Source organism: Aplysia californica, unplaced genomic scaffold (assembly GCF_000002075.1).
Source record: "Aplysia californica isolate F4 #8 unplaced genomic scaffold, AplCal3.0 scaffold00999, whole genome shotgun sequence".
Classification (NCBI taxonomy): Eukaryota; Metazoa; Mollusca; class Gastropoda; order Aplysiida; family Aplysiidae; genus Aplysia; species Aplysia californica.
In genome coordinates, this window is record NW_004798269.1 from 108,608 (window position 1) to 135,049 (window position 26,442).

At 39.0% G+C, this 26,442-nt stretch overlaps 2 protein-coding genes and 1 non-coding gene across 4 annotated transcripts in view; 2 read left to right on the forward strand and 1 right to left on the reverse strand.

Moving 5' to 3' along the window:
* LOC101848852 (sister chromatid cohesion protein PDS5 homolog A-B) overlaps window positions 1-13,097 on the forward strand; it is a gene marked incomplete in the record, with an annotated part of 51,175 nt that extends 38,078 nt beyond the window's left edge. The window contains 9 exon segments of one of the 2 annotated variants that reach the window (XM_013089616.2): window positions 801-933; window positions 1,582-1,704; window positions 2,607-2,660; window positions 3,506-3,687; window positions 5,013-5,597; window positions 6,507-6,635; window positions 8,001-8,138; window positions 10,010-10,136; window positions 11,999-13,097. In XM_013089616.2, the coding sequence (XP_012945070.1) occupies window positions 801-933; window positions 1,582-1,704; window positions 2,607-2,660; window positions 3,506-3,687; window positions 5,013-5,597; window positions 6,507-6,635; window positions 8,001-8,138; window positions 10,010-10,136; window positions 11,999-12,031 (1,504 nt within the window). 2 annotated transcript variants of the gene reach the window in all.
* Window positions 1,310-1,418, forward strand: LOC118478814. The gene has a single exon (XR_004859301.1). It is a non-coding gene; the product is annotated as a U6 spliceosomal RNA (small nuclear RNA).
* A 3,783-nt stretch (window positions 13,098-16,880) lies between the features above and the next one.
* The window catches only part of LOC101847777 (cyclin-I), an 11,218-nt gene continuing 1,656 nt past the window's right edge, over window positions 16,881-26,442 (reverse strand). Inside the window, exons 2-7 of the mRNA XM_005111074.2 lie at window positions 24,845-24,989; window positions 23,571-23,699; window positions 23,119-23,193; window positions 22,582-22,722; window positions 21,660-21,890; window positions 16,881-21,174 (exon numbers count right to left, since the gene is read on the reverse strand). Of these exons, the coding sequence (XP_005111131.1) occupies window positions 20,821-21,174; window positions 21,660-21,890; window positions 22,582-22,722; window positions 23,119-23,193; window positions 23,571-23,699; window positions 24,845-24,958 (1,044 nt within the window). The 5' untranslated portion in view covers window positions 24,959-24,989 and the 3' untranslated portion in view covers window positions 16,881-20,820. The remainder of the gene's footprint in view (window positions 21,175-21,659; window positions 21,891-22,581; window positions 22,723-23,118; window positions 23,194-23,570; window positions 23,700-24,844; window positions 24,990-26,442) is intronic.

Here is a 26,442-nt window from a genome sequence, read left to right on the forward strand (position 1 = left end):
TTATAGGCGAATGTGATGAAGGGGAAAAAAATAAGTAAGAACAGAGTGAAATACCTAAGTCACACAGTATCCCAGTGCCACACTGACATGTTGACTGGATATAATGTGCCGACATGTGTGTATATTATAATATATAAATGGAGCATGCACTGTCATTGTGTTATGTAACATGCCCCTGGAGGATGGATGGGCCCCCCTGGAAAATTTAGAAGCCCGGTTGGCAGTCACCCTGGGAACAGTTTTTGTAGGAAAATCGAAACCATGATGATTCCTTTCGGACAAGTGTAGGCCTATCGAAAATAGGCTTTCATCATGAATTTCTTGACCAAATCTCCTTGAATTTTAACAATTTCTCCTTGAAACCTCCTTGAATTTGATGGGAAGTTCATGGCAGGAACCGTGCCAGCAGTGTCCACGGAATAGGAGTGGTTTTTAGGTGAAAACAAAGATATGATATGTTCATGTGTGTGCCCCCCCCATCTATGTATAACATGGTATGCACAATCATTTGTACAATTTAATGCTATTGTGAGGTAAAACTTTGGATCCATAGAATGACATGGAAAAGGTTGGGCTAGATCAGGTTCAAGGGAAATGGCATTTTGATTAATATGACGTCTTTTACCTGCGATTGACTTTTTATTCTATTGAAATAAAAAAAGAGAGCTTGTTGATTAAGTTTGAAATCAATCTTGAATAGTCTGTTAGTTTGTGTAAAATTTGTTTCCAATTGGGCTCAATGTATTTGAAATACAGCTGTCTGTTGCATGTCTAGAGGTGTAATTGTTGGTGTCTTGCAGGTGCCTGTGGTTCCTGTTAGAGCCACTCACCCACAAACATGAAGACTACAACTATGCATTCCTAAGGCGCATGATTGAGAACATCAAACAGACCAAAGATGCTCAGTGCCCGGATGATGAATCTGCCAATAAGGTATTGACTCGTGATACTTTCTCTACACAGACTGCTTTAGTGTGTGGGTGGTTGGCGGGTGCTCTGGTGGGGTTTGCTTCTTCTTTCCTAGCAAACATCTATCGTCCTTATCTCCCCTTCTTCCTTTTTATATTTGTTATTCTCTTGTAACACCTCTAATCTTTTGACGGTGATATTACCTTATGCAGTTGCGAGCGCCGTAAAACCTCTACTAAAACTTTTTTAAAAACGACTGCTCCTGTGTGAGACTGTCGTGTGTCACTTTTTAAAATGGCATGTTGGAGAGTCTTACACTAATCGGTTGACTTGTAGTTTTTGGTCTTAGCTTTGACAAACCCGAACTGGTTCTTGCCTCGATTACTTCTTTTGAAGAAGCGTACTGTTCACGCAGTACATATTATACTAAAATTGGAACGATACAGAGAAGCTCAGCGTGGCGCTTGCGCAAGGATGGCATGCAAATTTGGGAAGCGTTCCATATTTTTTCTGGATCGATAACAACTTCTTTTGAAGTTGATTTCCTGGTTTCTAGTGTGGTGAACGGATACTCCTGGAGTGAACTGTTTTTTTGTTTTGCTGATTTCTAGTGTAACGTAAGATTTTCTACGTATCTCTTCACTTTGTTGACATGTTTTTGACTCCCTCCAGAAAATGTATGCTGTTTGTGATATCACCCTGGGTCTGATGCATGCCAAGGCTGGGTCCATTACCTTGAAGGAGATTACACAAGAGCCCGTGCTGCCCAGCAAGATGTTCACAAGCCCTGATAAAGTGAGCTGAACTTCTAAACTCTTGAACAAGACCACTTTGTTCGGGGGGGGGGTTCTTTATGTGAAGTAACTGTTCAGAGGTGTATGGTATATATAGAATATCCAGGTTTCATTCATGTATTCTTGAGAATACTCCCTAAACATGACATGCCTAGTTCCAGACAGTGTGTGTGGGTGGGGGGTCGGGGGGTCCCCTTTGTTGATTCGTACTGTTTTGAGTTGCATTGACTCGCCAACTGTTTAACGTCCACGGCACATGCTGTACTAACATTTGGCCCTCGAGTGTACTTTGGGAATTATCCAGCAAACAAAGGTGGCCATGTGGCACAAGCATATATTTGAGTGAGGTGATGTATTTTACACAGCATACGCTGTGGAAGTCTTTTGTATACTGTGGGTGGTTGGTTGGTGCTCTGGTGTGGTTTGCTTCTTCTTTCCTATGAAACGTCTATTGTCGTTATCTCCCCTTCTTCTTTTTTATGTATGTTACTCTCTTGTGACACCTCTAATCTTCTGGCGCATATAAGACCTTATGCAGTTGCGAGCGCCGAAAAAACTCTACCAAAACTAAACTAAAACTTTGTATACTGTAGCACTAGGGTAGTTCAACTGTACATTGGCGAAGAACTGGTTGTCCAGAAAATAAGGGACTTTCCGTGTCTTTGAAAAAAAGTATTTGTGCACTTTTCCTGTTTGCTTAATTTTCCCTTGGTGCTATGGTGTAGTTTGCTCCCCTCTTTCCTATCAAACATCTATCGTCATTATCTCCCCTCCTTAGTTTTTGTTTTTTTACTCTTTTGTAACACCTCTAATCTTCATCACTCATATGACCTTATTGTGTTGCATGTGCCACAAAACACGTACTAGACCAAAGAGAGTTAACGAGATATTTTTAATCCTCAGAATTATTCCAATTTGCAAAGTTACCTACCAAAAGACTTTCCATTTGAAGCAAAGGTAAGGCAACATATTGAAATTACAATGAGTTTTATCTACTTTAATCTGCTTAATCTGTTGTTTTGAAATGCTGTGACAAATTTTAAAAACTTGATTTTGTCAGCATTGTCCTAGAAATGATTGAATTTACTTCATTTAATTTATTGTCTTCTATGTTTTGAATTGCTCCATGTTTGTTTTTGTAGTTTTTCTTTTCCATATGTTTGAAAGTATAGTGTGTGAGAAACAGAAATTTTTTTGTATATCAGAGAATTAGTTCTTGCTGTTTTTAAAGTTCTGTGAGGTGGGTACGGTATTGCCTGTCGATATTTGAGGGTTTTTTATTCGGAATAAACAACATAGTTTGGGGGCACATCTTACTGCATCTAAAATGGAAGCCAAAGGAGTTCATGCACATGTAAAGATGAAAAGGGACATCTGATGTGCTTTGTAAGTAATTTAATTTTTGAATAGGTTCTGTTCACATCCATGAAGCTTTTTTTCAAAGCTCTTTTGTGTTTAGTCCAAAATAATTAGTTTTTGTATTTTTGGTCAGAGGGACAGAAAAACAACTGTTTGGTTTAGAAAATGGTACACTTTGATAGATTTCCCTCTGTTGTTTCTGTCAATGTCTTACTTTTTCCATTCACTATATTGTGCTGTCTTTTTCCTCAAATAAATTTACTAAACAAAAGCAAGCATTGGGGGCTGGCTAAAGTGTGCTGTAGGAAAGGTCTTGTGCCATCTGTTTCATGCTATGGAGCACTGGATAGGCTTCGTCTGTATGAACTTTGCTGACTCGAAAGAAAGTGGTGATATACCTGTCTGAATTATTGTTTTTCTTTTCTTTCCTGTCTGGTCTCCAGAGACGGGCGGCCGGCCTGGGCAATTATGCTGGAGGTGATTACAAGAAAGGTTCTAGCAGCAATGCAATGGCCACACCCACCACCACAGAGATAGTTGTCCTGAGCCATGCGCCTGTAGTGAACCCCCTGCCCCGCACACCCGCCAGCCTCAGGCAGGCTCCGGTCCGCAAAAAGAAGACTGAGTAAGTTCTCATATGTTTGGTCAGGGAAAGCTGCAAGGGGGGGGGGGGTTGTGTTGATGAGTTTTTTTTGTCAAATTGCATCTCCACGCCTTCATGAGTTTTTATATTCCTTGTGGTGCTGTTTTTTGTTTTGTTTTTGTAGGGTTGTTTGCGATGCATTCTTTACAGGCTTTTTTAAAGCATTTTTGTCTCTTACATTCTAATAAAGCTGTGGATGCTCTGGTATGGTCTACACCACATCACATTTTGATTGTATTTTGTCTTAGGTGAAGTATGGTCAGTCAATGAGCAAGGGACAATAAAGATTATAGCTTTCAGAATGAAATGTTACAAAACCGTAAGAATATGTATCACGGCGCAGTGGAATCAGACGTTCCATCAATTTTTTGGCATATGGAGTTATTGGTATAATCTTAAATCTTGTTCTTTGGTTTTGCTTGTGGTGAAAAAAAAATACCCACCTATCTTGAAAAGAAGTGGATATATTTGTGTTTGAGGAGGTGGGGGTAGCCTGGTTTCTGAGGTAAAATTAGTGAGAAAATGGTCACCAAAGATGACTCATTTCCTTAGTTTGAGAGTCCGTAGAAACTGAAAAATCTACATTTTTGTGCGTTTAATCATGGTTTTTCTGTAAAATCCGCACAGAAATGTGTTCTTTAATGGGCATGAAAGGTTTTGAGCTATAAAAAAACAAAAATTCAATAAAAATTCACAAACCTCCAGAAAAATGCCAGTTTCTTCACTCTGATTATTATAACGAGGGCTTGATTTCACCACGCTGCCTCACATATCGCTGAGATAGAAAACAAAGAATAAAGAAGTACTGGGGGATACTAATAGAAAATATGAACAGAGCATGGAAGCCTGGCTTGGAACTGAAATGACTCAGGCTGGCTGAATGGGAAGAGACTGAGTATTAAATTGCAGATTATATTGCAGAAAGGCCTGAGAAGCAACATCACTTTCATGGAAAGACTGCCAAGAAGATATTGCCAAAATATGGCCATTGTTGTGCTGTCTTGTCATAAATAATTCGACTACTGACGTGGGTATAACTTCTGTAAGGCTGGAGTCTTTTCTTCTAGCTGTGTGTGAAAAAAATGGGGAAAACAGTTGGACTCATCTTGTCCTGTTTTTGGGTAATTATATGGTGGGGGTGGTCACCAATCGTCAGTTTATCAAGTATTTATTATCTTGTCTGGGTATCATATCAGTCAAAATAGAGTGAAGGGGTCAGGCATATAACAGACATGAATTTTTATATCATTGTTCTTGTTTTCATTACATGTTGCTTTTTTTCGTCCCCCCCCCCTTATTTCCTGAAGAGCGGAGAAAAAGTCAATAGGAGAGGACTTTGACTCAGATTCCCAGTCCCCTCGACAATCAGACACAGAGGACAGTTCAAAACCAGCCAAGCAAGGGCGGGGTAAGAAGAGCCAGCCTGCAGCGAAGGTCGCCTCGGCAGCGGGAACCCGACCAGCCAGAGCGAGGAGGGTGAAGAAAGAAGTGGAGTATGAGGAGGATGACGACGAGGATGATGAAGAAGAAATGCTGGAGAGTCCCCCGCCCAAACCTGTGGTGATGAAGCCTGGGACAAAGCAGACAAAAATGGACGACTTTGGCAGCGGAAAAGGGAAAGCCAATGCAAAGGCCGCAAAAGCAGCAGTTAACGGTGCCTCAGCCAAGGCTAATGCCAAGGGGAAGTCTTCACAACCCGCCCCCGAGGCAAAAGCCGTGGTGAAAAGAGCTGCCTCTCCAGCCACACCACACAAAGCCTTGGTGACTCCACCACGAACAAAGAAAAGGGCAGCAGAAAGTGATGACTCCGCCTCTTCGGATAAAAAAGGGGATAGTTACCCAAGTCCAGCAGTTGTACGCAGATTGAAACCGCCCACGTTGAGAGAGGATTTGTGAGTATTTGAATACAAATTTTTAACATTCCAAAAGTTATCGTTTTATTGTTGCTATAAATGCTGACCCAGTAATGTTGGATAAACGGTAGAGTTTTTATTGCTTAAACTTTTTTTCTCTCAGGGGGTGTACAATTTCATGTACAGTGTAGCCAGCCTAGGCTCTATTTTGGAACAAATGTCACTTCAGTGCAATATACGGAAGATTCGAAAACTTTGCCTGTTATATTGGTGAAATCTTGATGGGGTTAGTCGGTTAGACAAACTATGATGCTTAGTTAATTGCAACATAAAAGTAATTTTGTTGTTGTACTTTAAAACCATTTAAGGTGTATAATTTGATTTAGTATTCTTTTTTGGTGTACTGAAATTAATCTTTGGACAATTAATAGAGTTTATTGAATAGCAAATTTGATCTTTATTGAATAGCAAATTTGATCTCTTTTTTTAGGGGCTGAATGAAAAAGCAGACTTGTGAAGATGGTCACGGATGCTTAGTTAATTGCAACATAAAAGTATTTTTGTTGTTGTACTTTAAAACCATTTGAGGTGTATAATTTGATTTAGTATTCTTTTTTGGTGTACTGAAATTGATCTTTGGACAATTAATAGAGTTTATTGTATAGCAAATTTGATCTCTTTTTTTAGGGGCTGAATGAAAAAGCAGACTTGTGAAGATGGTCATGGTATTGTGTTTATCTCGTATACTACTCATGTCATGCTTTCTGTATCCAATGCCAGATCTGCTGCTTTTCAGTTGCTTTCCCTCCCCCATGCCATTTTTGCCAATAAAACTTTCCAAGTGCTTTTTCCTTCCTAATGAATTAATCAACAAAATGGCAACAGAACTGCTGCAGATGTGTGCTTTGGTGAGAATAATTGCATCCGTTCCTCATACTTTCCTCGTAGTTCTCAAAGACACAGCCAACCCTATCCCCGCAGGTCCACACGCCCCAGTCAAGATGCCGCCAGTGCTCACAAGAGATCTCCTCCGTCGTCCCCGTCTTCTGCAGCTGCTTCCCCGAGCCAGGCAAAACGGTGAGTGGCCCAACAATCTGGGCATTGTCTTCGGGCGACTTCTTGGAAGAATGTTTATGTAGGTCCGTAACTGCCAACCAGTACGTAAAAAAACAGGTTTTTGTATGTCTTTGGGGGTCTGAGTACCTAAATATGATTTTGTTTTTACTTGATGGGATGTCAAAGAGAACTTAAAGATGAATTTAGGTTAGGTGAGAGTCAATATACAGTTGAATTTTTTAACTAAAATATTTATCACAAGATTGTTGCTGATCTGTTTTTTGGATAATTTGATTTAAATTGAGGGCAGAAAAGCGTATGTGAAGAATCTGACAGTGCTGCCCATCATTATGAAATTGGCGGAATCTTACGATTTTTGTTCAATTTTAAGAAAATATTATAATACCCCTGATTCTCATTTTTGAAAAAAATGTCCGCTACCCCAACCCACTGCCAACCTTCCCAGTGTATAAAGGGAGACAAAAACTACTAGACCTGGACAGTCGAAGTCACTAAGCCACATACAGTTGTCTAACTTAATCATTATTGACATCCTCTTTGACTCTTTGCTTTAAGACATTGTAGCCTCTCAGTGCCGCTTTGTCCTTGTGAAAAAAATTAGACTAGTAGTACCAAAGCCAGGTGTAAGGCAAACATTAGGCTGACGTGGTGTTAGAAAATTTCTGCTCTTTTTTGTGGTATGGGTGACAGCCTAAGCCTGTGAGAGAAACAGTTTTAAAAACCCGGATCATTGCTTGAAACTAGAAACGGTTGACTACAGTGGGTGTGTGCTATGATGTGTTGTGTTGCATAATCAGAACCAAAGGCTTGGGATGTATTCTGTAGTTTCAAAAGTTGCTTTGTTTTTTTTTAAAGCAGTAACTCCCCCACCCCATCTTCCTTTAAAAAACTCTAAGATGAGATGTGCCTGCTGAGACCTCTTTCATCTCGCCTTTCTTGGCTAATGCAACACTGGATTGATTTTTTATTTGAAAAGTAAAAGTCTTGTCTTGGTAGGAAGTGTAAAACAATTCCTGGGCTATGCTCCTCAGTTGTACAGGCACAAGCTGTGCTTCCCATTTGACTTGACGCAATACATGTACAGGTTTGCTGGTAGTCTGACAGTCTCTTGTTTAGGGATGTAAATCTTCCGGGTTTTTCTGGACGACTTTCCATTTGGGCCCCAGCTTTTAACCAGTCTACTATAAACAATACATATTATATATACAAAATAAAGATTATTTGTTGTAATAGAGGGAAAGGAACAAATATAATTTAGTCTCACTGTATTCTTATTTCAGTCAGTGCGCGCGCGTGGTATATTTTCCAGCTTTTTTTCTCTCTAAACCTGTTAACATCCCTGCTTGTGTGTGTGCCCTCCCCCAGGCCACGGATCGCGCGAGGTGTGATGTCCTCCAGTGAATCTGGCTCAGAGAGGTCGCGGTCTCCCCCTGCTCAACCAGCGCCCACCAAGAGAGGACCAGTGGCCAGACCAGAACCCCTCAAGTCCAATGTGCGCAATGTGTAAGTTCCTCCTTTTCTTTGCCATCTGATGTGTATTTGTTTTTTTGTACACTTAGCCCTATCCGTACGTCATGTTTTACTATTGTATCCATACGACGTGAGGAGCCCTATGCCACCACTCTCCAAAGAGGAAATTTACTCGTTAATCCGAGCTGTACGCTTTGCATAGCAGTCTGTCAAAAGATTTTTTGAGAAATACTGAAAGTTTCAAAGAGAACATGGCTCTAGAAGTATTCTAAAATGTGACGGCAGACGGATAGGGTTAAAGGTAGGCTGAAAGGCTAGAACTCAGCTGGCTGCTGGATCGGAAAAGTACACTGTGAGGTGGATTGTTTCTTTTGTGGCAACACTGTTTTTGGCTTTCTTGTTATTCAAACACCTGGCCAATGAGATGCATGCTTGTTTCACAGTGAGCATAAGGGTTCGTAGTTCACGGCCAAACTCTGACCAGTAAAGAATTTGGTCTTTTCTTGTGTGTACCTACATCACACAATCAAATAAAGATTTTGTTGGATCAGATTGGAAGGTCGGTCATTTTGACTTTTGACAATGGTTGCTGCTTTTTCTAAAAGTGTCTTTTTTTTCTGCCGGTTGCTTTTCTGTTAGCTCTGCTCCTTTAGATTCTATGAGTTGACTCCTCTATGGGCATGTTTGATTTTCAGGAGGAAAAATGAACAAAACATGACTTTTAAGAAAGAAAAAAAAATCCGTATGAGTCACTTTCCTTCTGAGACAAGTGTGGGTCATGGGTATCGTCTCTGTCGCAAGAAAAATGAGAAAATCTGATTGGCCCTGAGTTACTTGTGAATTTTCCTTGCGGTATCAACGATATGTATTCTTTTTTCTGTACTGTTCTTTTTAGGTATCATTTTGTATAGTTCTCTTTTCTCAGTGTGGAGGAGAAACTGAGAGACAGATGTTACCAGTAACTAGCATTGTAAAGAGAGTAAAGTAAAAGAAATAATAGCAAGTGATTTGTAATGATCACAAATGCCAAAGTACGCTGAAGATAGCAGCACCCTTTCCTTTCCCTAAAGTGTTTTGCTTATCTGCCAAAACATACGGTTAGTCAGTTAAACCATCTGATGGCTTAGCTTTAGACTTTTGATCTTCAGGCACTGTTCTTTTTTTTTTTTTTTTAAAGAAGAATGTTCCTCAAATAGGGCAGCTGTGGTCTGTTGGGGCCAGTGTCAATGTCAGGATTTGACTGCCTTTGTGTCTTAGCTTTTCTGGCTGCCTGTGCTTTACAGTACAGATTGTTCTCAAGAATAGCTTTATCACTTTAATGCCTCTGATTGGTCAAGCCAGTGGGTTTACCTCTCATCTTCATCAATACAGCACCCTTTCAGAGGTCTTTGTCACTCGAGTGGTTTTTTTTATCTGTATAGGGCCTTGTGCCCATCTTGTTCATGTCCTGTGGGTGGTTGGCGGGTGCTCTGGTGTGGTTTGCTCTTTCTTTCCTCTCAAACATTTATCGTCCTTATGTTTCCTTTTCTTTGTATGTTACTCTGTAGTAGTAAGTGGGTGGTTGGGGGGTGCTCTGGTGTGGTTTGCTTCTTCTTTCCTATCAAACATCTATCGTTCTTAGCTCCCCTCCTTCTTTGTTATGTTTGTTACTCTCTTGTAACACCTCTAATCTTCTGGCACTCATATGACCGTATGCAGTTGCGAGCGCCGTAAATCCTCTACTAAAACAAAAAATCTAGTAGTAACGCCTCGAATATTCGTCAGTTTTATGACCTAATCATGTTGCAAAGGCTGTAAAACTTGTACTAAAGTTGTCTAGAGCTAATATTACTGTACGTTGGCAATGTTTTGTGGACTTTCCTTGGACTGAATGTGTAATAATTGTTCTTCTTCTGCCCCGTCAGGCGCCGGGGACGGCTTGCAAATGGTACATCAGATGGGGAGGACAGCCTGGAGACGGAAACCTCCCAGTCATCAGCAGCCTCTACCAAAGTCCTGGCACGGTCACAGACAGAAGATGAGGAGGACAATGTGAGTGCTTTTTTAAAATGCAATTCTTTGAATATCTTGATAGTGACTCCAAATATTCTTACCATTTTGATAGAGCAGATAGAACATTTGCTCTCTGACCTCATGGTCTTAGTAACTCGAAACGGTAAAAATGTTGGGATATAACTTTGTCATTGTGAGGTAGCGATTTGCCTACCCATACATAATAATGCTAACAATGTACATTAGCCAGTTGGAGAGACCATTACTTTACATTTATGGCATTATTGTTGCAGGTTAGCTGTGAATAGCTTTAATTTATTGATTGTAGAGAAGTGTGTGTGAAAGGTTTAGTTTTAAAGGGGGGCTACTTGTCCAATGTCCACCATCCTGACCCACAGACTACGTGGAGCCTGGTGGGTTTTTTTGGGGTTTTTAAAAAAAGTTGGCAGCTATGCATGTGTGTTTCATCTTCCAGAAAACTAGTGAGTGGTTGATAGATGCTCTGTACTTGTGAGCGATTTTTTTTCTTTCTGTTTTGGTGCTGTTGCCCTGCTGTTCCTGGCAAGATGATGACTAGCTGTAAACTACTGTTAAGCTCAAGTCTTAATGATTCGTTTCTAGGGAAGTATGTTTATGACTACTTGTGCACTATAGAAAAATCATCTAGGATACCGTGTATCCATTTTTCTTGTAGTTTGTTCGTGTCCGTTGAAACACAACCTCGGGTAAAACGAACAAGTTCCCTCTGATAAAATTTTCCCAACTTTGAGTATTCTGGACCTCAGAAGAATTCAATCATACTGACGCGAGCACGTTCCCAGTGTGACCGTATGGAGATATTGAAATGAATGTGTATGGAGATTTTATTAGTTTTTTCTTTATCGAATGGGGGGATACGCTCCTGTTTTCTGCTCTTATTTCCTTCAATGTGCTTAGAATACTGTAGGGTAATATGTTTCAATTCCATCCCAATACTCCTCCAATTCATGAAACAAACTTTCTGCCCGTTGAGATACTGTTACTTTTGCGGAAAACCTGAAATACGTTGGATATATTGAACGCCCGACAGAAGTTTTGAAGTTTGGACACTTGAATGAAAAAAAGTGCCTGTGAAAAAATACTCTTTTACAATAGTGTGCTGTGTGTAGGACACTGTCAGATTGTGTGTCATGACACGATCATAGTCACAGTGCAGCACAGTACTAGTACTGGTATCCATGTAACTCCCAGAACTACTGACAGTAGCACATGGGACCGTTGCTTCCCTCAGTGCTGGTATTTATTACAAGACCAGCTCGCTAATTCGCGATTTTCTTTTCTGCAACCAAAATAATTTTTTTCCTTCCGAAAACTCTTTTACTTTTACGGTTGTTAAAACCCCCTCACTGAAATTGAATAAAGACCCTTCAGCCTACGAGACAAAGGACAAGTTCTAGATATCTCATTTTCTGCTAAGCCTTTGAGCAGTAAATACTTGTATAGTTTTCTTTTGTGGAACTGTCAGGTTTATAGCCTTCACGTTTTCCATTCTGACGAGATGTAAATCTAGGTAATAGACAGGTTTTTTTCGTGGATAACTTATTGAGAGAAAAAATCACAGGATTTTCTTTTTAAAAGATCAGGTTAAAATTTTACTGCCTGAAATACAGAAATTTCAAAAGTCCATTAAATGTAATTAAATGTTTAAAAATAAAGTTGTCAGCTACCTAGATTTAAACTTAAATGAATGTTCTGTAGAATTTTTATCTTTGTAAGTTTAATAGTTTATCCGCTGAACTTTGTATGTTTTGTGTTTATTAAGATGGATGTTGTTACCATAGCAACAGGGATATTTATACAATGTGAATTGACTTTTAAAAGCTATTTCAAGATGTTAATGTCATATATTTATTTTGTTGCAGATTACAAGAAAAGTGCGACAGAGGAGGAAGTGATCTTTTACCATTTATTGTCAATTCGTCTGTTGTGTATTGCGGTTTAAAAAAGAATGTTTGCCAACCCTCATTCTCTCTCTTTGTTTCTACGGTTACATGTCTTTTTAAATTTTTTTTTTAAAGTCAAATTTGTATACCAGTATATTTGGAGGAATTTGTTTATTTTTTTGCAACATTGATGATGCTTGATAACAATGTCATGAAAATGAATTGAAGAAGTTCTGTCTTGTCTTCTTTCTACAACAAGAGGAATACTTTTGTAATTACCCCGAATTGTTTCTCTTAGCTAAAGGGATGGCTGCAGCATTGAAGTAGATAGATAGAACCAACATAAATACCACCTTCGCTCGAGTAACCAGTAGTGTATGTTGTCCCACTCATTCCACTGTTGTGCAAGTCTTGAGGTGGGGGGTCCACTGAAAATAGTTGCAAGCTACTTGAACCTGTTGTTTATTTTTTTAATTTGAGCTTAAATAATTCCAAGGTACGAAGTTTTCAAAATTATGATGACAAAAAAGACAAATTAATCCGGCATCAAACTTTTAATGAAGTTATCCCCCCCCCCCCCGATTTCCTAAGGAATAACTCTGACGAATGTGCATTGAGTGTGATGATTATGTGACCTCTGAAAACTTTACGATGTAAGCCATAACTGACATGATTAACCCGAGACAGTACTGTTTGATGTGAGGAGTGAGTTCATCGATTCACAAACATCTTTCTTTCTCGAAACAGTGGAACCCAGCTCAGGATGTTCACTGAACTGGTTGTTCCTTTGCTTGTTTGAGGGAGGGGTAAGAGTATATCATGTATGTGTGTGTGTGTAAGGAAGATGAACTCTGATTGTTTGTAGTCTGTTCTGTGAAAATTGTGCGAATGTTATTGTACATAATATGGATGATTTTTGTAATGGATATGGTGAAAGTTTGTCATCATTGTTTGATAGTTTCATCTTTTACATTTCATATGCCACCTTATAAGTAGCTCGCTTTCATTTCACCCACACCCGTTCATCGAGCCATTTTGTTGTGGTGATCATTTTGAATAAACCTATATATTACAACAGGTTTGGTTTACTGGTGTTTGTTTTTTTTGTGTGTGTGTGTTTCAATTTGCAATTCATGCATGACATTTGTGGGTTCTGTTGAATTTCAAGTGAAGCTAGGTTACTTGTTCAGCCTGCCGTGCACACTGTGAGGTGTTGGGTGAGGTAGAAATATTGGCTCTTGGCAAACTGGAATGCCTCCTGGAGCCGAGAATAGAGAACTTCTTCCTTTATTTACTTAGTCAATCCCTCTTTTCATGGGTCTTCCTCTCACTCTGTAGCCAGACATTCTTGTGATGAGGCTTTTTAGTTTAGTTTTAGTAAGAGTTTTACAGCACTTGCAACACTATAAGGTCGTATAAAATAAGTGCCGAAGATTAGAGGTGTTACAAGAGAGCAACAAACACAAAAAAGAAGGATGATGAGGCTTTTACTTTTAGGGCAGCTTGGTTGTTAGAAGTTGGATGGCCGAACCATTTGATTCTTTGCTTTCCCAGTGTGCTGTTGGACTGGAATGATACCCCACTGGCTCAGTTATGGACCCTATCTCTTCTAGTTGAATGAAGCACACTTGACAAAATAACTCATAATTTAGTGCTTGAAAATTAATTGGTGGCAGAGAAATGATAGGAGGTTTTGAATAAAAATAGATCCATCATATTCATAGTGTTGGAGGCATCTGGCTAGTGGCAGTCTGTGGATATGCTGACGTCGGTAATAAATGACTGTGATAAGGGGAATTTCTGCATTGGCTCCTGTGTGAGCCGTAGTTTGTCAAATCCGAGCTACACCAGGACCAGTGAGCCATGTGTGTCATGAGAATAGAATGCCACTTCTAGCAAAGAGACTTGGCAGCTCAGAACCAAATTTTCCCATGAAAAGAGGGAGAAGCATCATTTTGAGGGCCGGCACCCCAATGATAGTTGTTCCATGGGAGTGGGAATAGCTCCTCCCCTTTCCCAGATTCCTGTCCATTTCATCCTTTAGCCATTCTCTTCTTTCAAAAAACTATGTCTGTATACCAAGAAAATGTCCTGTATATTTAGAAGCCGAAGGACTTTTCAGTGAAAAGGCTGCCTGAAGTCTTGGTTTTGAGAGTCCTGTCCCTTTTCCTCATCCCTTAGCCATGCTCTTCCTGTAGGGAGGATGGTGTGGTGTGTTGTATGCATGTTTTTTTAAAAAATGTCTTGAGGTTGGGCTTGGGTCTGTGCCACTTGGAAGGCCGAACCACTTTTGTTTCACGGTAGTTTTCAGGATTAATCCGATCGATTATAAATAGATAAAAATAAATGCTGCCTGATACTGATACGAAAAAAGTTCCCTAAGAGTTTCTTCTCTCAGTAAGAAATTACAGCACTGTACAAAGTAGGTGTTGAATCCTAATACATGTAATAGTTCACATTAGGTTAGTAAGCTAAATGAATCTTGGAATTGGAAACCCAAATACATGCACTTGTTTTGACTTACAAAGAATTAATTTAATTTCATTCTAAATACCTCCAGAGATGTAGTTGAGAAGCATTGCGGTCTAAGAGACCGTTTAAGTCAAAGTTTTTCAACATCCAGCTGTGGAAAGTTGAAGTACTGGTGCATCCAAGTAACTGGTGCCCAACCACTTAATTAACAAGATTTTTATAGTTCTTCTCAATAATAATATAAAGTAATGATAATTATCTACTTTGGCCCACCAAAATTCTGTGAACTGTTCCCTTATTATGGTCGATTTTGTTGTTGTCAGATCCAACACCAAGACTTCAGACAGTCTTTTCACTGAAAAATCCTTCGGCTTTCTGACAATACTGAGGTGTTTAATTACACAAGACCTTTTCTTGATACAGACTTTTTTTTGCAAGCTCCATTTTCTTTCCTGTTGCAGGCGTACATTTTACTTCTCTAAATGCGGCTTCACGGAATTAGTCTTCTTGGTATAAGGTGGCTTACAAAAGAGAACACCGAGACTGCAGGTCTGAGTTTGTAGGGGTACATAATGAAGCACAAGTGCAACTGATCTCTGGAGCATTCTAGAAAGCCAAGCTTGCGACATATGTGTACAAGGTCGATACTTGGCTGACTGAGCTTTTAAAATAAATCTGGTACAAAACGCTTAAGGAATATTCTTGTGTTGAGGCTGTAAAAAATAGGTAAGAAAAGCTTATGTTCTGAAATGAATTAATTATACATGTATTTAGATTTGAAAGGAAAAAAAATTAACATTTACAATATAATTGTACTTAAAAATTTGTTGTGGAATACTTGATACCTGTACAACCCAGACAATTTGAGTTTAATAATAAAGGAACAGGAAAATTGAGAGGGAGATGTAAATTCAAGCAAATTACCAGGGGGATATCTACCAAACTGTATTATAAACATCTTTCCCCTTTTATGTTCCTTATTTCAAAACCATCTAAACAAAAAACGTTTGCTTGACCGTTGGGGAGATAGTTTAGTTTTAGTAAGACTTTTACGGCACTTGCCACACAAGAAGGTCATTTAAGTGCCGAAGAATAGATATGTTACAATAGAGTAACATTCAGATAAAAAGGAGGAGAGATTGTTGTTGTTTTCAAACCCCTTTAGCTGTGAGCATGTCGCTCTTGGCAGCGCAATGCCTCCCTCAAGTAACCACATGTCCAAGGAGGAGAGATAAAGACGATAGATATGTTTGATGAGAAAGAAAGAGCAAATCACACCAGAGCACCTGCCAAGCACCCACGTTGGGGTGATAGTTTCGGTGATACCCTAGATTGATGGACCTACAATAACTGTAGTACTACTACTTGTACAACCGATTTTAGTTTTGGTGAAAGTTTTACTGCACTTGCAACACAATAAAGTCATATAAGTGCCGAAGATTAGAGGTGTTACAAGGGAGTAATAACACAAAAAAGGAGGGGATATAAAGACGATAGATGTTTGACAGGAAAGAAGCAGCAAACCACACCAGAGCACCCGCCAACCACCCACGTTTAGTACAAACCAATAACCCATGGATTCGATCTCTTAAGGAAAAGAAAGGGCTGGCATTTCAGTAACTTACTAATGAGTAAGAGAGGAGAGCACTATGCTTCCAGTTCCAGTTCTCACTCCACTAGCAGCAATCTTAGAGTTTGAACTGAAGGAAAAGAGATCCACTGATGAATCAAATTCGTCATATCTGAATTTTGGATCCAGTTTTTTTTAATACATACCGTACTACTGTATAAACTGAAGCTTTTGGCATGGGAAATTTCAACAAAAAGCAGCAAAAAAAAAAAAAAAAAAAAGGCACTATTGACAAAACTAACCAGAAACTGCACCTTCAAACAACATCATCAGCGCTGCCGGGTCCAGGCCGCCAAATTACTTATGACAGTGCGTGCGCCCAGATAAAACTCATTACAAAAGACCCCCCTATATGCCACACGCGGACGAAGGAAGTATACAGGGCATTTTCCTTAAAACGAGAGGCTCTTATTATGTCCCGCAGTGACCAGTCATTACTGGCAAAAATCAGGACCGGTCATTTCTCTGGGCTTCGGGCCTACAAAAATAGAATAGACAAAACATCGGACCCAATATGTCCATTGTGCAGCGAGGAGCCCCAAGATTTGGAGCACTGGCTGCAGAGATGCCCCGCCATGGAGGCCCGGCGGTGGCATTTCTTCAGGGAGGTTGGACTGCCTCACTCGCTACCCAAGGGAGGCGGTGTCCCTGGCGAAGAGCACACTCTTCGGGGCTCCGAACATTTCGAACGGATAGGCTACCACACACACACACATCATCATCATCAAACAGAACAAAAAGTAACCAGAACAATAGTCGTGTTGCTTGAAATTCTTTTTATTTCAATTTGCTTCTAAACCTCGGAAATGCGTAGAATAGTTAAAGTAACAACTACGCAGGTATGTTTCACAAGTAAAATGCACCAGTTGGTTAGATCAGTAAAGTTGTATAGTACTGCACTTATAGGATTTTCCCAAATACACTTCACATCAGGCTGGTAATTATATAGGTCGTTAAGATGCAGGAGGTGTGCTATTCCATTCCCATTCTCACAAAACAAAACATAGATGAACTCTCAACTGTATACAGTTTGTTCTCAAGGTCCCATAGCTGGGGAGTCATTTGCTCATGCATTCTCACATAGGAAGACCCTGATGTAATAATGCACATGAAAACTACGATGACGAAAGAGAGGATGCTCTGACGGTAACAGCAATGAATTTGTACCATGACAATAAAAAACAATCCCTCGATACAGGGAACAAACAAGCACTGAAATTCAAGTAACAATACACTGAAACTGAAACTGAATAACACACATGCCAGGGTATGCAAGTAAAAACCTGGGGAAAGCTAATAATGTATGTGCACATTTTAAGATATCTGAAAACTGTTGTAAGACAAAAACAGTACTTGAACTTGTCAAAAAGGACAACTTCTAGGAACAAACACTGCCCCAACATTAAGACTTGAGATGTTCATAAATCCAAACTTGATCATACACTGTTTAGAAGAGCACACGAACCTGAGGATAATCCTGTAGATTCATCACTCAAAACTGCAAGTCGTTTGTAAAATTAATGCTAGTTCTCCACAACGCCCACCCTGCCCCAGTACAAAAGTAGTACCTGTATTGAAAGTTAACAAAACAGAAAAACATAAGGTTAAGTGAACTAAAATAAAGCTGACACCCCTAGTTCATCCGAGAGATGAGGAGGGCCACTTCAATATCGGTACCAGTACAGTAGACAAACAAACAAACAAAAAAAAGAAAAAAATACTGCAAGGGACAAAACACAGCCTTGAAATTAGGAGATTATATTAACTTTGAGTACATGATTCCATGTGATAACTGGCTATGATGATTACAATGAGCTATGAGTACGATGATACAAAAAAAAAAAACAGCAGAAAAGTATACACCCAACAGTTTTCCTCTGTAAATATTTTAGTTGTCTCAACCCATTTCATTTGATACAAGTGAAATGGAGATGGGATACACAAGATTTAATTTACAACATGAAGGCTTGCAATGTGGAAGAAGATCCAAAGGATTTCTTGGTGTTGTAGTCTGCTTGCTCTCCTTTTTGTACATGAAACTTGAAAAAAAGTTTGAGGAATCTTTACATCTATCTATTGCACAAAAGTTTGAGAAATAATACTTGGTGTCTTCATATATGAGCCATTATGGCCTCAATACACTCACCATTTCAATCACATTCACATTTTATATTCTACAGTCACTGCCATGAACATCTTCAAGAGATAAAGACAATCCTAGCCTGCATAGACAATAAAAAGCCAAATAGAAGCTGTACGTTCCAACCCCACATCATTTGCCTTTTTCACACTGGAATGTACACAATTCAAGATTTCGAGATCACTCCATCCCCATGATTATTTACAGTTTGCTAGAGTCGTGAGATGAGAAGATGGTATTTCAAAAGAAAATTTTTAGATGGAAGCAACCTTACTAGATGTGAACACTCGGTCAATATGTGCAAATGATCAGAAAAGGATTTTTCAATATGTGATAATCCATATGCCCAAACTCTGTTATTATAAATTTACTTTTTCCTTTACTAGCTTAGCCCATGACGTAAAATGTAAAACTTTAGAAGCTCTTGGTATGGAAAATACTCCACTTTAAATAGCCCTGAAACCCGAAGTTGACACCCAGTACCGATCTGGGAACTTAAACAAAGTACAAAACACGATGGAATTTATTCAGCGCACTTTTCACAGAAATGATTTTGACTAAGCATTATGTTTTATTTATCGACTGATGTCTTTCAGATGATTACCAACATTTTGTTCTAGAGAGTGAATAGGCCAAACCAGGGCTTTAAAAAAAATTTGAACCAATCCTTGTACATAATGCCTTGGCACACATCTCAGATTATATCGATTGCCGAACAAAATAAAGACCTCTTTCCAAAAATGTTTTTCAAGAATTTGGGCTTTGATTTTTTTTTTAAATGAAGAAAAAAAAAAAGCACTAAGAAGTTATGGACCCACTCCCTGTACATCTCAAAATAAAGCACCACCGATACTGTAGGAACAGCAGACACCAAGATTATTTCAAAAGAACTTTAGACTACATTAATCATGCATGCCCTTACAGCATGTTTTGATCAGTAAGGTGAACAAGAAAACAAGAACAATGATAGCAGTCAAAACAATGTTGTTAGTTACGATAAAAAAATAATAATAGCAAATGTAATGACAACAAAGAATTGTTTGCTATGAGCGAAGAGCCCCATGGTCCAATGATAATGAGAAAAAATGGATTAAATGGAGGGTGGGGAGAATGCAAGCCAATTACAAAATAAGACAATGAAATGTTTGAGAAATAAACATCTCACATATTAAATTCCAGATTTCCATGTTAACACTAGCCATCCCAACAGTAGATGTTTCCATGCATGAAAACAACCTGCACCACTTTCTTCCGATAAACTCCATCACTTTCATTGCATTCAGATTCTAATTGGCTTGTAAATGTGACAGGGACAATGTATAAAAAGGAAGTAATCACAGATTTCTTTTTACTTATATTTTTAAAAAAATTACTACAATGCATGATATTTTAAACACAGTAAGTTAATACAGATGCTCGTACTTTTTATTTACAAAGATCAGTCTTTGCTTTAAAATTTCTGATGCAAAGTTTGAGAAATGCCCTCTGGTCCTTGTTTGCTGCCATTCAATACTTTGTACAACCATTTTTAAGGAGGACATCCAAACTGTATTTACAAAATTATGCCAAGTTTAGTACAAGGCTCTTAAAAAGGTTTACCCACCAACATCTTTTTGCCTCCGTTTTCCAAATCATACCACACAAAAACTTGACCAAATCAGTACTGAAATTTTCCCCACAAATATTAACCATTACAACCCCATTAATATTTACTACATTCCACAACCCTCCATTAACAAAGAACCCAGTATCCCCTTTAGATTTAAAAAATAACCAATTATTAAGGAGAGAGAGAGAAAACGTGCATTCAAGAACAAAAACTTCGAAACACAAAAATACAAACAGATTACAAGTGAATTTTTTTTAGATGGATATCATAAGTGTAATTTTTTATTTATTTTTTTGTTTAAGTTTTTCAAAGCAGCATTTCTGCTGATTAAAAATTTTTAATTGTTTTTTTAAAAGTTTTTCACGTCAACATTTTAAACTTTTTTAGAATTTTATTTTCAAAACTGTGGACACGTGACCTTTTCCCATCTTGTGAATATTGATACGCATATCAAAACCAATTCAAAAGGGAACTGAAACAGCAACCAACTCTTTACTACCTGCAGTAACTAATAGTGAGAGATCATTCAAATCTTCAGTGTAATTTTTGTTTCACTGCTCTTCTATCTTTTAAAACTAAAAACTGTTAACGTCTTCACTCTATAAGCCTTTCGGCTTGCGAAAGTTGTGTTAAAAGCATCATACATAAATTCAATAGATCTTATTTTAGAATCAAATGTATGAAACTTTAACCGAGTCATGTCCACTTACCGCACACAAAAAATCTTACTGAACAGTCACTCACAGTCACTCTGACAACTCCATCAGAAATAGTTGGGAGCATAATGTACTTTTCACACAAATCCAACCACAAAAAAAATCAGATCTCTCTGAGAAAGTTTTACAGACCCATACGCACATACACAACATTTTGGAGCCGCAGTCGGTGAGAAAGTCGTAGAACTTTCTGACCTGCTATGGTGTGGCGTGGTAAGTGGACATGGCCGTGAGTCAGTTAACCAACAAAGTTTGTCCAAGACCGGCGGGCAGGGTGTTCTCCTCGGTGTCTTGGTGCATCTCCAAGCTGCATGAAGTCCTCAGGGCACACCGCTCTGCTCCTCCAACGACCCCCGCAGAGGAGGCCGGAGAGGGCAGGACGAAGCAGTCCTCGTTGTACAGACGCTTGATGCCTTCATAGATGTTCTCATCCTCCACGCTGGTCGCGTTGTGCTCCACCTTGCGCTTCTTGGACTGAGGCGCTGAGGAGGAGGAGTGGCGGTTCTGACCTGTGTAGCCCATCATAGGCTGCTGACCAAGGAACAGGCCGATCGACTCACGGCACTGCATCAGCTGCTCACTACCCACCTGAAGGAAACATAAAAATCAATCTTTTAGTTTTTAGAAAGAATGGTATTCATTAATCAGACACAAAGCATTTTTCTCGTGATACAAACTGTTCCAAATGAATATCTTAGAAAGGACTTCAATCACTTGTAATAAATTTCAAAGAACAATAATTTCACTTCATATTATTTAAGAAAGATCAAGATAGGGACCAACAAAATCACAACAGTCATGCACCCCAAAGGCCTCTGTTACATTATATAAGTATCCCAGTACCTCCCCTGCATGACTTTTTATTTTAAAAAAAAAAAGTTAACAACTCCTTCCTCTTTTAAAACAAAAACACTTACAATCAAATTTTAACTGTGAAACTTCTAAACAAAATGGCTTCATTTCTAACATTCTTGCTGAAACACACACACACACACACTGAGAGTAGATTCATCCAGACAGTGTCACCGATAAATTTGAAAAGAATGTTTAACCACGTCTGCAACAAGACTCACATTAGTCATGCGTTGCAGTGCAAGCACCAGACGCAGCCAGCCAGGAGTGAGAACTTCCAGTTCCAGACTGATGAGAGCCAAGGCGATGGTGGACGGCCGAAACTGCAGCAAGGTGTGAGTGCACAGGCAGCGCAGCATCTTGCGCATCAGGGTGGACAGTTGCTCTGAGGGGCTCATGCCACTTTGGCTCGAAAGCAAGTGGGGGTAGTGCATGACAAGCACTACATGGATCTGTACGGGGACAAAAAGGAAAAAAATGCATGAATTTTTACGTGATTCCGACACTGGGAAATATTTGAGTGGATGTAAGAAAGAAGAAAGCAACCACCACTGTCTTTGCTTGTAGTACAATGTAAGTTGATCCCCCAGGCTGACAACTTTATATATCTTGCAAAACCATCTATTTTATATAATTGCCACCTGACGATTAGACCTTTTGAAACCATTACTGTCAAACATGATGAAAAGTGATTTTTAAAAATAACAATAAAACAAACAAAAAAGACTCAGAAAAGTCTATTCAGATGAAATCAGCCGTTATAAATATAAGTACGGTATCTCATCTGTGCAGATAAGATGCAGGCAGACAGAGTCAACATTTTTTTCTTTGCTCATTGGACAAGACTCACATACTTTTACACTTTCAGAAAGCCAAAAAAGTGTAATGGTACTGATACATGCATTTATGCTATAAAAGTGCTGTCAAAAAACTTCAAATTGTCCAGGCCTATGCCCCATACTGTAAGGTTTGTATGTATGTATGTAGTATTGGGTTTTACGGCGCTCGCAACTGCTAAGGTCATATGAGCGCGCTCTGTAAGGTTTAAGAATAGAGACGGTTGGTAGGGTACGAAACAAGGAAAGGGTAGAAAAAGCACAAAACAGAAGTCTTACAACCATGGCAACACTTTAGTCTACTTACCGTGTGAAGAAAGTCCACAGCAGATGGCTGCCGCACATCCCAGTTCAGTTTGTTTAGGATCACCATCTCCATGCGAGTGATCTCAGCAAATGAACATCCGCAGTGGCTTCTCCTCACAAGATCCGGAGTTGGGGGAATATTCTGTTTGAAAAAAACCCAACCAAAATGTACATTACATCACAGAAAGGAAACTGAAGTTCCAAAAAGCTTTAAATAACATGTACAGGTTCATATCAACAGAGAGAAATCTTGTCCATAGCAAAACTATCATACAAACACTTTACCCAAATAGGGCCTTTATTTACAGCAGTGGAGTAACAAATATGTAAGAAAAATGGGAATTATACACATAGCATTTCTACAACAATGGAATTTTACGTTTCAATCCTCAAATAATATTTTCCAAAAGCAGTTCAATGTTTTCTTACAGCTGAAAAGCTCAACACTTAATTCAGCCCTTCATTTTCGACATTACGACTTACGCTCTACTTCTCAAAGTAAAAGGTCAAATTTTAAAAAATAATTGATTTTACAAACCTCGTCTTCTTCAAGTGTTTTGGCTGCTATGTAGAGACAGGTCACTGCAACACACTGCATATACTTAGCTTGAACCTGGGGGAAAAAAAATAATTTAAAAAAATATTAATTGATCTCACAATGTCGGTTTGTCTTTGGTGCTTCTTTAATACTGTAATTCAAACACCTCCATAGATTGTACTCTCATATCCTCCATACATCTTTTTTCATTTTTTACATTTATTTTTAAACGGAATTCTATAGCAGGACTGTCACTTCTGATGTAAAAAAAAGTACAAACATGATACGAAAAAGATACACCGAAAGAATTTCCTTAGCAGAAAAGAAAACAAGAACTTCCTTTACAAAGAAAATTTCAAGACTCCAGACATTAATTCTATCATAAACAACATCTTTGAGTATTTAAGACAAAAATAATAATTCTTGCTATAAAAACACTATGCTCTTCTTACCTTGAAAAGTTGCTGGACTCTGTCCATCAAGCGAATGGCAAGGCCGCAAGTTTCTGGAAGGAACTTGAACTCTGCTGCCAAGCTCCTAATCCATGCAGCAAATTTATCGCGCTGCAGCCCACTCATTTCCTGGAGGGAAGAAAAAATTACCGAATGAACAGAAAGCTACACCACGAGAAGAAAGAAAAACAAAAAGAATCCGAAACTGACCCCCCCCCCACCCCAAACCCACAGAACAAAGCTCAGAACAAATATCTATCTTGAATGCTCAACCAATATAATTATAATAATTTCGACAAAATGGTCAGATAAGAACACAATTTAGAAAACAGTCTTCATCTTCTTTATTTTTCAAACCTACACTTACACTAATTGTAAAGATCATTTTAAAATGTCTGTTTCACATACACAAGCCTCTCTCATGTAACAAAGCATTACTATGTCGACTGAACCCTTACATTAGACTAACTAATAATTTGCATTCAAAATCTTTTAACTGATTTTCTGAGTGTGCATATTAAAAAAAGGTATTGAAATATATTTGATTTTAATAATCTTTTGTAAAAGCTTCATGCCAAAATTAGCATAATTCATACCACGGAGGTTACCCTACCCATCACGCCCAACTTTAAACGAGAGGATTACATGCCGGAGGAACCTGGAAATACTCAATAAAATTTCCCTCTATGTAGAAACTGAACAATTGCCTTTCACACTCCATTACACTACAGATGCCAATCATAAATTTCGCAAGCACAGCACAATTTCCCCTGAAACAAAACCACAAAAACAAAACCAAAATTTTGAAAATAAATAAGCACCCAAAAAAAAAAAAAAATTAAAAAATTAAACAAGACAAAAATCAGGATCAACCTATGAAGGCCAAAAAACCCTTATCACACCTTTCATCCTTGACCTCAAAATTTTCCCCAGTCCGTGTCTCCGATTATCACTCCTGTATGTGCCAACAGTCAGCAATACAATGATGTTACGAGTAAACAAGTGTGACCTTTGTTATCTAGCCATATCTTATCAATCAGCTGTGACTGTGACCAACAACAAGAAACTTACCACAAAAGATTAAAACTTCAATTAAAGTACAAAACGTAGACACAGCAAAGCATTCAACATCAGAAATGATGCACCGCAACACGTTTGCTCACTCAAGTTTAACGACTCCAAAAAATCCCAGAATGGGTTCAATAAAACATAGAGTAAGAACATGGCAAGAACGATATAGTGAATAAAACATTCCCATGACAGAACTGACTTACTTTTTCAGAGGATTGCTTGAAGACAATTGGCTTCCATAGCTTGAGCTCCTTTTCAAGGTTTGAGCTAAGGGTGTGCATGACCCGCCTAGCATCCAAACCACTGAGACGATCCATCCCTCAACACCCCACTGATGCACCAAGATACCTATGGACAAACAAAATTATAACTTAAAACATACAAAATTATTGTACCATTTAACATTACATTTTACTTTCAACAAAAAAGCAGGATACACGTCCCGCGGCTGAGCAAAATAAAATCTGGCAGCTAAAAGGGGCCGTCTCAGAGAGCAAATCATTGGGGTGGTGGCAGGGGTCTACATCACATGAAACACTTGACAAAAGTCAGCCTGAGCAATCCTTACTTCTCTCTATTTAAACTAGTTTGAAACTTTGGCCGAACTAACTACTCAAGCTCACAACAGAGCATTGGGAGCCGACTCCTATTATAATGTGCAGTAGGCTAGTGTAAATCGGTACATTGAAGCATCATCAAATATCCCTAAAACTAATAATATTAATTTGCGGTGGATATGAAGTCGGAAATAGGTATACAGGTAAAATGGAAAAAAAAAAGAACAAGAGACAAGGGACTATAGACATGTGTACAATTGAGCACGAGACAGGAGTGAAAGTAAAATAAATGACTACACCTAATACCCTGTGCCCACAGGCACAATCGGTTCCGTTCAGTTTGCTAGCCAGATCGAAGGTGCAAAGTTCATGGCTCACACCGATTGTCCAGAAGGACTTCCGTATCGTGCGACCACCCCAACAAACACAATAAAGAAGAGACCTAACCCTAACCCAAACCCTTCCCCTACCCCTCTCTTCTACTCAGTCTCATAGTGGTCGCTCATTACGGAAGCTTTCCTATCGCCCGACTTGTCGACACAAAAACAACCGCGTTTGTTTTCTGGCGATGAGTTGGGCGATCTGTAGCAAAAGAAAGAACTGATCCCCTAATGGGCACTCCGTATAAAAGTAACACCAGTAACAGACCCAGACTAAAAGTAAGACTTTTTAAGGGAGGATTTCCGTAACGAGCGACCACTATGAAACAAAGTAGAAAAGAGGGCTAGGGGGCTCTCTTCGGGAAAAGTGGCCAAGGCTTAACCCCATAGAAATTTATACATTATGTACAGAATCGGAAACAAAAACTGAAGTCGCTTTTAAAAAAAAGGGGGAGGGGGGTCCTCCCCACTGCTTAATTCACAAAAATAATGGTTTGTGACAGTTATTAGTGCCAAAACAGTTCTCAGCACACAACCCCCTGATAAAACAGTGCCAAGAAATAGTCTAAAATGGGTTTGGTCCTTATTATATTGACCGGTGGCCTTTTCACCTTGGCAACTCAGTCAGTTTTTTTACTCGACTTTCGTTTTTGTTTTCGATTTTGCGTATCAATCTCTATGGCCGAGTTGGGTCTGGACCACTTTTCCCAAAGAATGCTGGGTAGGGTTTGTTTGTTTTTTGTTTTTGTAAAGTGTTTTACGGCGCTCGCAACTGCATAGGTCATATGAGCGCGCAGGACACCCCTAATATTTTCAGTTGGTAGGAAATTTTGAATTCTGCCCGGGTGGCGGCCGAAGCCTACT